Here is a 12,919-nt window from a genome sequence, read left to right as displayed (position 1 = left end):
TAAATTTTATATATTTCATACCACACGCTCAGAATATATATATATATATATATATATATATATATATAAGGACCTGCTGGGGGATACAAGCAAATATTGGTTTTGAATAATACTGGCCTCTCTTTTCATGTAAATTACATTAAATGGAGACCAGAGCTTTCAAGCTTCAAAAAGGGCACACCAGAAACGTATCATAAAAGTTGCCCAAACGTCTTCATTACATTCTTTTGAAGCCATTGCAGTGTTATTTTAGTATTGCATTCATTTTATTTGATTAATATTTTGAATGAGCTTTTATTGTTATACTTACGGTTTTCATTTTAATGTAAAAGTTTTATTATTTTAGTTTAAGTCATTTTATTATGTGCTTTTGTCATTTTTATATTTTATTTTTTACACTTTATTTTAAGGTTTCCTTGTTACGGATCTTTAAAAAAGCATCATATGACCCCTTTAAAATAAAGTGTTACCAGCTTTTCTATTCATCTTTTATTTTTATTTCAGTTTTAGTCCTTCAACTTAAACATATGGTATTTGAATTAATTGTTCAGATTTTGAATATTTTTAGTTTAATTTTACACTGAACCATAGATAACTTTATGTGATACCCAGACGTCACTAAAAAATATTAACATCCTCTCTAGCTCTATAGTATTGAGCTATGAGAGAAGCAGTTATGTCCGATTCATGAATTTTTTTTTTCAGTGGCATCATTTGATCCAGTCTGAATGATTTGTACTGTTTTTGCACCAAAGTATTTTTTTTTAAACAAACAGTGGTTTAAAATATTTGTTACATTTACATAGGTAGCTACAGTAAGTGCTAAATTAAATAAATGTAATACCTTTTTGAAGATATTTTTCCTCCTGAAACTGAAGTTTACCTAATACTCACTTATAAAGGACATATTTTCATTGTAAATGAAAAATGTCACACTAATTTTACAACTTTTACCAAAGTGAGGACAAGATTTACTTTTACTTTCTCTCTTTTATATTCCCAGGAGCAACATTCTTTCCTACGTTTTCATTAAACTTTACACTGTCAGAGAACACAGACGACAGTGTCATTACAACAGCACTGAACAGCGGTGCTATTTCTCTCCACTTCTGTGCTGCACTAGTAATTGCACCAAATGTTGATTGTGTAAATGTGCCAGCTCCATTTTGTACCTAATAACATAATTGAGCCATGACTCATGTGGCGATTGGTCCAATGGCTGTTGAATAACCATTTTAAAAGAGGAAAACAATGTGTTTTCCCTTCATATGTTTAAGGACTTAAAAAAACGCTGGGTCATTTTAAAATCAGTGTTATTTTTTATCTACTTAATATTAGTTTTTAATGAGAAATGGAATGGCACTTCCAAAGTATTCTCAACAATGGCAGCTGTAGATGTCACTTCACTTTAAATTGATGTACGGCTTTGACATATGACACCTTCTTGTGTACGTGTAAAGTATGTTCATTTGTATGTACTATGTGTTCGCCCCAAGGCTGACACTCTTTCTCTGGAAGAGAACTGGAGGTGCATAACTGACCAGATCGCATTCCAGCTCTGGTACCTTGAGACCTTGAGAACATCCCAAATTCACATTCAATCCAAACACTTTCTGGTTTGCCTAATTAATTAGCCTGCCCAAGTAAACTCATTACAGCAGATCCTGAAGGGCACTGCGAACTGTCCATCTTTTCTCCAGTAGGTCATCAAATACATTTTTACATTATGCAGTCAGTACAATCTGTTTTTAGAGTGTGATTAGGATGTGTGATGTCCCCACAGCATTGTGTCTTTCAGATGAAATCATGTCATCGCTTTTTTATTTTATTTGTATAGAGAATGAGAGACGATTTGTCCTCCTTCTCCTTGCTTTAAAACACAACTTATATGTGGTTGGAGTATGTTTTGTGCATGACATCATTGCAGATTGCATATAGGGTTTTCATTTTCCTTGGGCGTGAAAGATAAGACTGAATTGTGCTATACATTTCTTTCGGCTCCTTTATGCTTGTACATTTCCTTCCAGACAGATTTAGATGTCTCCGGGGTGAAGTTGCACTAGAGTTGCACTTTAAAGAATGTTTAGGAACGAATGAACCTTTCACCCTTTGCCCTCATCCGGTCAGATGATTTTCCAAGCCATCAGACCCGTCTGATTTAATTGTTTTGTAACGTGATACAGTATCATGACATAATGTTGATGGAATGACATGATATTCTGTCATTCTTTGCACTGTTAGCGACGGCATGTGATTCAACCGACGGCATGTTTGCAAGACAGAACACGAAGCATTTGCTGTCTTCGTTTTACACTTTTTTTCGCTCGCTGTTATTTTCTCTCAGAGTTGTTTACATTGGTGAGTGTGTGATTTGGTACAGCAGGAAGTCATAAGAGAACAATGAGGAGACGAGGAACAGGATGTCAGAGCGATGTGTCTGTGTTTATGTGTGTGCCTGGAAGGGGGGCTATTTACCTGCTGGAGACACAGCTCTAATCGGCTCCTGAGATGAGAACACGCGTAAACGCACACTAACTAATGCACAACGTTTGTCTGCTTTCATGTCAAACAGCCATTTGCTATAGAATAAACAGGGCTTGTGCGTGTTTATGCTTATTTGCGTTAAATAGTGTCAGTTTTCATATGTTTTCATATGCCAAAAAGTCTCCTGAGCTTTGAAAGATCAATCTCTGAGAATTCAGATTTCATTTGGAGATTTAGAGAGAAAGTCGGTATGAATTAACAGGCAGAGTCGAACAGCTTCACCGCCACACTAACTTTCCTTCATTCTTCTTGTCAGATCTGCTCTGATTATCTATATCAGTGATCCTCAAATCTGGCTCGCAAGATCCACTTTCCTGCAGAGTTTAGCTCCAGCCCTATAATCAAACAAACCTACCTGTGATTTTCTAATGATCCTGAAGACATTGATTAGCAAACTCAGGTGTGTTTGATTAGAGTAGAGCTAAACTCTGCAGGAAAGTGGATCTCGCGAGCCAGATTTGAGGATCACTGGTCTATATAATATGCACCTCTATTTCATGTATATAATAATTATAACATCTTCTGAGGAACTCATCCGATTTTTTCCAATCCGTGGTTTCCAAAACCTTCAGTGTTTCTCTCTTTCAATCCTCTGGACACTTCCAGTATTCCAAATTGCCCTAAATAATTCTTCCCCACTACATAATTAATGTTATGATTGCAAGCAAAGCCAAATATTTGCTAAAATTTATTCTTGGTATAGCCAACATACTTTCCAAATGAACTCAACTCACAGGCACTCATGTGTCATACACCAGGGATATATGGACCTCATATTTTACACATCTCTAGCGAAGCAGACAGACCTAAAAAAACAGGATGGCATCCTGTAGCCAGCCCATCGTATATCTAGAAAACCTTGTGTGCGTGTGTTTACACATGTGCATGCTGGTTATTTTGAGTGCGAGCAATCAGATGTTCAAGACTGAATTTGTTGTTCTGTATTGATGACGTCAATTTTTAAAAACCTCTCCGTAGTATTTTTCCACATAATTTCATTGAACCATTGCGATCTACAGAGAGATTAATGGACAGGACGCTCCAATGGCCATAAACACTCCAAGCTGTTCCTTCCATAAGAAATACAAAAAAAATTGGCTGATGAAATATTGGAGTAGATTTCAATAAGTTGGATGTTTTTTTGCCATTGCTTGTTCAGTTTCTTTCACTTTCTCTCCCTCTTTTTCCATTTATTCTCTCATAATTGGATTTGAGTGATCAAATTTTCAGGGAATTTCTTATGACCAATAACTCTAAATTGGAAATGTTTAAAAAACATATTTCCAGACTTCCTATAATCCTTTCCATGAAATCATGTGACAAATGCATATTGAAGTACTTGTCCCTTATGTTAATAGCCAATAGCCTTTAGTTACTTCACAGTCTTGAACTATGATTTGCTACTGTACATTACCACCTCTTGCAGGTGATATTAGATTCCATTTTTGCTATAGAGAGCATTTGATAGTACAAAAACCTGTGTAGTGTAACATGATGTCACTAAAAGAATCAAAATATCTTATTTTGCGTTCAGCCGAAGAAAGAAACTCATAGGGTTGGAACAAGTGGAGGGTGAGTAAATGTTGACAGATTGTACATTTTTGATGAGCTATCCCTTTAATATTTTGAATGTTTTTGCAGAAGAAGAAGCCTTCATGATTATAACAATTGGATGTCTGTTTTTATCAAAGGCTTTTTACCGTGAGTGTGACCCACCGTGCATCTTAACTGAGATGTACTAATGACATTAGCTCGACCTTCTCTTGAATAAAGCAAATAATATGAAGTTCTACATTTTGATTTCCTGCGTCAGAGTCTTAAAAGCAGCTACGTAGCTTATAAAATTATCAAAGCAATGTGCTACCGTATTTTTTACGGTAAAATTCCGGCACCACAGCTGCCGGTTTTTTACCGTAAATTTTACGAATTTTTTTTTACAGTGTACCTTATTGCACCACATCAAAGCAGTCAATGCAGCACAGTCAAGAATAACTTAAAAGAGGTTGCCAACATTTACTAAACTGTGGACTAGCTTTGACTCTTGCTGCTGATTTGAATGCTGACCGTGATTTCACCAAGTACAACATGTTCCTGGATCCTTGATCCTGGAACAACATTCCAATTAACCAATCAGAATTGAGGGAAAACTTTTCAGGAAATATCTGTTTTAGGCTTACAATCAGGGTTAGGTGCTTCTACACCCTTGTTAATCAGCTATCATTTCACGCTGTTTTTAGGAATAAATTATGGGTAGGGTTAGGTTTAGGGGTAGGGATTAGGTTAAGTTTATATTTTTGGACAGTTATGTTGATCCAGGAACATGACTTACTTGGCAAAATCACAGCGACCGATTTGAATAGCGATGCTTCCCATTTAAAGTGTCTGTTGATGGCCTTTCATTTTTAACCAGAAATGTGCACGCTGCTTATCTGACGTTCATTGAATTTTTACGAGTCTTTTTTTTTCAGTTGCTAAATCCAGTCACTTGAGATGCAAAAAATAAATCAATAACCGATTAGTTGTGGGACTAAATTCAAGCCAGTCATAAATCGCATACCATTTCTGAACTTTCTATCATCCATTACTGGAATTGAATTGGTTACTGGTTAATATAAAACTCAATAAAGTTTACATACGTTTTTGGTCCGTGAACTGGATCTTGTCTGGATCAGTCTAAATCACGGAGGGTGCTCTCACATATTTTTGTCCCGTCCGTCCATTGTTATGGTTATCACTGTTGCTATTTCGAGAGTGAATCCAGCATAAATATGCGAATGCAAAAACACATTGTAAATAGTAACTTTTGACGTTGTCCAGAGCGCAGTCACAAATATAAAAACATTTCTAAGAAATTGCCACATGTGTTTCGTGGACATTATTGTGTCATTGACCCATTTTCTTATGGGTCTGCTTTTCTTGTCTGTGTCTCGTAAAGATTGTGTCTATGTTTATGTGTGCAGCTATAAGGAGGATGGTTGGAATTCTGCAGCTATTTTAAAAGCCTCTCTTAGTTTAGACTGCTTCTCTCTCCATCCATCGCAACATCTCTGTCTCTTCCTGGCAGCATCTCATGAAAGGTTATGGATCAGACCTTTTGTTCCAGCATACTATCTTGACTATTTCAACCGCATTGCCAAAGAAGTTATTCTCGTTCTGACAGGATATGACACAGCACAACCTAAAAACCGCCTTAGGCAGTCATTACTACAATTTATCCCAGTGTTAGAGTCTTTTAAAAAATATAATAGCACATATGTGGCAGGTCTTCATTACTCTGACAGTCAAATACAGCCATTGATCTTTAGAGCAAACATCTTAGTATCCAGGGCTCATTGCATACGCTGTTGTCAAATCACACATTCTAATCTATCACAAAGAAGATCAGGAGGTTTTAAACTGAAACCCCTCGACCTCTATGCATCTCTAATGCAGCTTTCAAGGCTACTAAAAGGCACTTGAAGGTTGTCTAATGATCACATGTCTAAGGCAACAACTTCTGCCTATACTGTGGTCCATCCCTCAAGCCCCTTTCTAAAGAGCTAATCAAGAACCCTTGAAAGAGAGATTTTTATGACGTTCATGATGAATTGAATTGCAGGTTTGATCTTTGACCTTGAGCTTGATTGTCTTAGAGATGAGATGGAAACCTTGAAAAAAGGTATCTGCTCTGTGTGGCACAGCCTCTCATCAAGGTCTCGTAAATGAGGGCTTTGAAAGGAGCAAATATCCCGGGTCTCATAAAGAGTGCCTGCAGATTTTGCCTTTAGTCTGTGTGTGTGTGTGTGTGTGTGTGTGTGTGTGTGTCTAGGTGTCCTTTGTTGCTCAAGGTCATAGTGAGTTGAGAGTATTGGGTGGTCTCAAAGTTCATATTCAGAGATGGATGAAAATAAGGCACTTGCAATTTTACTAGCGAACAAATAAAACATCTTGAGGTCAAGTTATTTCCATATTAATCAGAGATATGTACTGTAGTATGGGCCACACACGTTCGGTCACAAACACTCACGCATGGGTCTTTCTCATAAAGATGACTTCTGGTTTTACGTGATATTACACAATTGTTGAAATGTTGAAAAGTGTAATTTGAAACTTGTAGAAAAGGACACTCATTAATTGCAGATGTTTCAAGTAAGTACAAGTATGGAAACCCAGTTTCTGCCTTAAAGGGATAGTTCACCCAAAAAATGAAAACTCTGTCATCATTTACTTACCCTCATGCTGTTTTGTACATTTGTTTCGATCATCTTTGAAACACAACTGAAGATATTTTAAATGAAACTTGAGAGATGTATTCTTCCCATGAAGGTCCATTCTACCAAAACTTTGACGCTTCAAAATGTTCAGCTACCCCTAAGTAAAAAATTAAGTAATTGTGAAGTTTAAAATAAGAAATAAAATTGCAATGGTAAGAAATAAAGTACATTTTTCTCTGAGGGGAAAATAGACTTCCAAACTCAAGACACTTCCTCAGGAAAGAAAAATCACTTCATTTTGCCAATCTTTTTATCCTAGACAACAACAAGATTAAATGGAGAGCAAATGGAAATCAGATTTCTTTTTTAATCTCACATGTCTAGTTTCATAAGAGATCTCAATAATGTTATAAACTCTGTGCAGATTTGCCAGAATACTCAAGTCTACAAATAACAGTCAGTGTGAACTTAAACATTTCTCATTAATTTCTACCAAACTTGTTTTCTTTCAGAATTGTTTCTTATTTTCTTAGCAGAAACATCTGAGACGTTGACTGATATCTAAACTGTAAAAATTCTTTTTTTGAAGTTGTAAATAAAACAATGATTATGGGAGTATGTTTTATTAGAGAGTACTATTTCAGTATTTCTACTTCAAGATTTCACATTTAATTCAGTGTGTTACTGGCACATTATTACAATGTGATTATTTGTGAAATTTATGATCAATTTCTAAGTGAAAATTGTTTCAAAGGAAATCACATTTTAGTGTACATGAAACTCCAAACTTCATTACATCTCCTGGGCTTTGAAAGAGAAATTATATTTTCTTTTGTACTGTCATGTAAGTTCAAGTACAGCTTATTGAAGACTCAACTGAGATCCATCCATAACAGTTTTGAGTAAAGTGTAGTGTGTCCTTTCTCATATTGGTGTGAAATCCTCATCTGATTGCAGTGGAAGTGAGTGACTCTCACCCACTTCTCTTGTGTCACACACACAGGGCTCCTGAAAAACCCCTGCTCAGTAGCGCCGCCGTGTTTGCGGAGCTGGCCGGGCGACGCTGGCAGTTCGCCCAATGGCTACTCCGGCTTCACGGGTACATACCCGCTACAACAGCGCAGGATATCCACAGGTATAAAACACACATTCACATGCACAAACACATCAGAGCACCTGCGCTTGCCACATAGACACATTTGAATGTTATTTTAATTCAGAGGTAAGCCATCTGGTTTCTGTTAGCGCAGTTGCATTGAACTGATTTTGCCCTACACTGCTAGATCATCTACGCGTAACGTCAGCGATTCAACGCTGTAGGGCAAAATCAGTCTTCATTCCAAGTGTAGGATGTCTAGTCCTGTCATTCCCAAACTGAACTCAAGATACAGTTTCACTCATGAGAAATAGTTTCTGGTTCAAACATGCTACAACAAAGCACATATAGAGAGCGTCTCCCCTGGCCCCTGCGTTAATGGACACGTTTCACTGGTCTTATTCCTGCACATGATGTATTCGCATGCTGTAGGTCTCTTTGTTTTCAGTTGGTTTTCCCCAGGTTTGTTGATTTTTCAAAGCCAGTTGTCACTTTCAGAGATAATATATGAAGTTAATTGGCAACACTTTACAATATAGTCCCATTAGTTAACGTTAACATTACCTAACAATAAGTATTACATTTGTTACACTATTTATTTTATTCGTTGTTAGCATTAGTTAATAAAAATATAACTTTTCATTGTCAGTTCATGTCAGCTCAGGTCCATTAAATAATAGTAACAGATGCAACTTTTTGTTCATATTTTGTTAACATAGTAGTAAATGTTAAAAGTCCCGCAGTCACTAATTTTATCCCTTAAAACTAATTTTTGATAACCAAAATAATCTATTTAAATGATTTCAGTAAAAATTATTTATTCATGCTTTAAAATTACTTGAGTATAACTCTACACCCTTACCTCATTTATTATATGTAGACCTATGAATATGCAAATTAGTCCCCGCCTCCACTCAAGTCACACCAGCTTGGACTACTTGTTTCACTTTCACTTGGTTAACTGAAGTAGCAAATGCTACACAATGGCGAAGTAGAAGAGTAAAAGCGAATTATACAGGGTCATCTACAAGTCAATGTATCAGAATAGAAATGCATTTTATGCATCACTCTCTACAACGTCAGACACGTAACAGTAATTGATATCATTATGACTCTATTATTAAACAGCTAATAATATGTTGCTAGTGTTATGTTACACAAACCATATTCCCGTTCGCCATCTCAGACAGCTACCTTCTAAAAATCAACATCCTTAGGTGGAAACGCTTTGCTAATGATATGAAAAGCCCCACGCCACAAGTTGACAGGATTGGTTACATGTTTGTGACTGCATTTTTGAGACTGTTTTTAGTACACAGCAGTTTAAAGGAGAAAAGTCTCAGCAATGGTGTTGACTGATGAATTTGCACATTTTTGTCTTTAAGCACAATTAAAAACACCGGATAGACAACATTAAAAAAACTAAATTTTTTACCACAGTGGGTCTTTAAAATTAACATTAACTAAGATTAATAAGCAATTTTTCATTGTTCATGTGACCTACTGTAGTTCACTAATGTTGACAAATGGAACCTTATTGTAAAGTGTTACCAGTTAATATGTAGCATACGAATATGTAGCTAGTCGATAGCTCAATGGCATGTTTAGGCGAGATTGTGTATCTCAGGCATTTAACATGAAGACTTGTGTAAATATTGTGGTTCAAAATGCATGAAATGTGTGGGTTGCATCAAAACGACCATCTCAGAAGTTCACAGCAGCTGTCATCTCCACAGCTGGCATAAATCTAAACAGGTTCCTATAGCTCCTAGCGAGCGGCTGTATTTGAAGTGTGAGAGAATGCTATAATATGGCTCTTTCTCTCTGGTTTGTGCCCGCCGTAATTACAGCCTTTTGTTGCAAGTTCAGAGAGAGCGAGCAGGACAAAGAACAGGATGCTTGGAAAAGTGGGCGAAGCTCCAGAAGCAAACATAGCTCAGCTACTCTCCAGAACCTGTGGTGATGTGATGATGGCCCTAATTCGGAGGCTTCATATTACTAGCTTGCTGTAGAAATCATCTTTACTGGAAGGTGCAGGGAGAGCTGGGAATGAAGGCTGTTATGTATTTCAGCTCCATACGGTTCACTTAAAACACACTGACTGAGCAAGAAAACGTTAGTGAAGAGGCTACACAAAGCCAGCCTTGTGCTGTAGCTGCTCTTTGAGGAAAACAGACTGAGTGTGAGAGGGAGAAAGACAAGAGAGTGGAGGGATGGAAAAGATTATCCACTGGAATGTCTGGGCTGACCTCAAATGGAGCGGACGGGCCCATCAGCCAATAAGATTGTGCAGCTTAGTGCTTCAGCTAATTTCTTCCTGATGATCGAGGCAGTTGTCTCCATAAAGCAGACGGAGGTGCCGCAGCGGGCTGAGCTAACATCACATGTGTAATGTGTTGGATGATTCAAGTGACAGATGCTTGTGAGGGAAAACTAAATATTTTTGCTGGCATTTGAGATTTACTGAAAAAAAAAAAACTTGTCGAAGATGAACTGAGCGGTACTCTTTGACATTAAATTGAAAATGAAAGTAGTTCAACACAGCGATTCAAGTGACAGATGCTTGTGAGGGAAAACTAAATATTTTTGCTGGCATTTGAGATTTACTGAAAAAAAAGAAAAAAACTTGTCGAAGATGAACTGGGCGGTGCTCTTTGACATGAAATTGAAAATGAAAGTAGTTCAACACAGCATTGATAGTTTATAATCAGGTGTTTCTTCAGCTATGGGCACTTTTGTGCTTGTGAACTTTTAGGAAATTAAGTCTCTTGAAACACTTTTCACACTCGCACTATTTTTTTTTTGTTTTGTTTTTTTGCGATTTGTCAACTCATAATAATGGGCATAGATCACAGGAGAATTCATTTTTGCTTTTTTTTTTCTAAAAGTCATGGTCATTTCCACTACACTGTTATTTGCAACATTATATCATGTCTCAAATTATGTATGTTTAATAACATTCTGTGATGTAGACGACATTTTTATAAACATTTTTGAAATAGCTGGTTTCTTTGTCTTGCTAAGGGTAATTTCATAGCTAGCATTTTATGTAGGCAATGCTAAATACACACAAATAATATTTTCACAATTTTTGAATAATTTGACAAAAATTACAGCTTTATTGGAAATAATATGCAATATAAATCATATTTGCCTTGATCACGTCTCATATTTTATCTCAAGCACATCATTGACACTGTTGTCACTTTTGTAAACAAGTACACCAACGTTTGATAAAAGTTTGATTATATTTTTATGGAAAAAAAACTGTCTATATATGTATGTATAGTTACTTAGTTTTTGTGAAGTTTAAATTTTTAGTTTTAGTTATTTTAGTACTTCAGCGTAACTAAATAAAAATGAAAAAAATATTGGCTTTTTTATTTCAAATAATGAAAATGTTATTTTATGGTTTTAGTTTTAGTTATCAATAATAACCCTGCCTGAGGCACAGTCATAATTTGTATTGAAGTGATATGTATTTGTATTGAAATTATAAATTATATGTTTATCTCATTCTCATTTTAGATTGTCATAGTATAAAATAAGTAATAATGTATTCAATTTAATGCTTGAAAGTGATTGAAAAACAAGAACAATAAAATACATATATAAAACAAATGTGAAAAGTAGTAAAATTAAATTATGATAGTATGGAAAAAAATTAAGGCAACAAAAATCTGTTTGTTTAAAAAAAAAAATCATAAAAGTGCCCCTAGTTAGAAGAAATACATGAACCTACTCAAAAGCAGCAGTTTCCATTTAGTGCAAATCTCAATATCCAATCTAATTCCATAATTCTGACTGTGGATGTGGTGCACACATGGAGCGGCTAACGACACAGAAGCTATCAGTCCTGGAGCTGTATCAGCTTTAATCAGCTCCTGAGGTCACAATGAAATATTATCTCATTCCTGACATCCCACTGTTAAACTGCACCTATCAATTTTTTTTTTTACTTCAGTCAAAAGGAAGAGATAGAGAAAATTAACATTATCGGCAATACAAATCACTCATCTGTATAAAAAAAAAAAATCATTGTGTATTCTTGCTCTTTTTCCTTTGAGATTCTGGGAATAGTTACTCTTGATCTTTTAAAAAGACTCTTTAATGACTGAGGTTTATATTGGCCTTTTCGGAGGACACTGATGGTCTGTGAGAATGAAATGAAATGCACATGCCTCCCCCCAAAACAGCTTGCTGGGCTCAAATTGGCAGACACACAGTATAAGCTCCAGTTCTCAGGGCACCAATATATATATATATATATATATTCTTCAGTTGTTCTTCTGTTTATTAGTGATAGGCTTGATGTAATGCAAACATCACTATTATTATTGCAAATACTTTGAGTTAATTCAATTTCAGTCTTTTAGAGTTAAAATGTAATTGTAAATATAGTTTAAAATGTAATTTAAATAATTTTGCATACATGAGTGCTATTATATCATTGATATCATATTTTAGATTTAATTTTAATTTTTATATTTTGTGTTTTAATTTTAGTAATTTTGTTGTGTCATTGTTTCCATCATTGTTTTAGTTAATGTCTATATAGTTTTTATTAAGTTTTAGTTTTTAGTTACTTAAGTTTTACACTTAATGAAAAGAAAACTGACTTTTCTGAGTGTAGGCCTAGTTATTTTAGTACTTAAACTAAATGAAAATGAGAAATGTTGTTTTGGCATCTATCTGAAATAAAATAAGTTTTAGGTTTGTTTTATATATATTTTATTTTAATTTAATTTAATTAATTTATTTATTTAAATGCATTATTCATTATATTTCATCTAGTAATCTTTAAATACATTATATCATCTAATTTAATCTAGTAATTTCATTTAACAAAGTAACATTTAAATATTCCCAAATATCCATTCTGGTACATGTACCCCACTTTAAAAATCACCAGTTTAGTCTTATAAAAATTTCAATCAGTCATACCAGACCATATTTAAAATCAGCCATTCATGACTCAATCATTAAACTGCCAACTTGGCAGCTGAGGCAGAGGAGCGGGGCTGGACAGTGAAAGTATACCCGGTGGAAGTGGGCTGCAGGGGCTTTGTGGCTAGTTCCACTAAGG

The 12,919-nt window shown here is 35.4% G+C and overlaps 1 protein-coding gene across 1 annotated transcript in view; it reads left to right on the top strand.

The window, feature by feature from the left end:
* rxrab (retinoid x receptor, alpha b) overlaps window positions 1-12,919 on the top strand; it is a 56,719-nt gene that overhangs the window by 10,246 nt on the left and 33,554 nt on the right. Inside the window, exon 2 of the mRNA XM_016542007.1 lies at window positions 7,741-7,872. Coding sequence (XP_016397493.1) covers window positions 7,741-7,872 — 132 coding nt within the window. The remainder of the gene's footprint in view (window positions 1-7,740; window positions 7,873-12,919) is intronic.

This window comes from Sinocyclocheilus rhinocerous, unplaced genomic scaffold (assembly GCF_001515625.1).
Source record: "Sinocyclocheilus rhinocerous isolate Xijiao unplaced genomic scaffold, SAMN03320098_v1.1 scaffold157, whole genome shotgun sequence".
Lineage (NCBI taxonomy): Eukaryota > Metazoa > Chordata > Actinopteri > Cypriniformes > Cyprinidae > Sinocyclocheilus > Sinocyclocheilus rhinocerous.
Note: the sequence above shows the minus strand (reverse complement) of the source record. Positions and strands in the feature narration are given on the sequence as shown.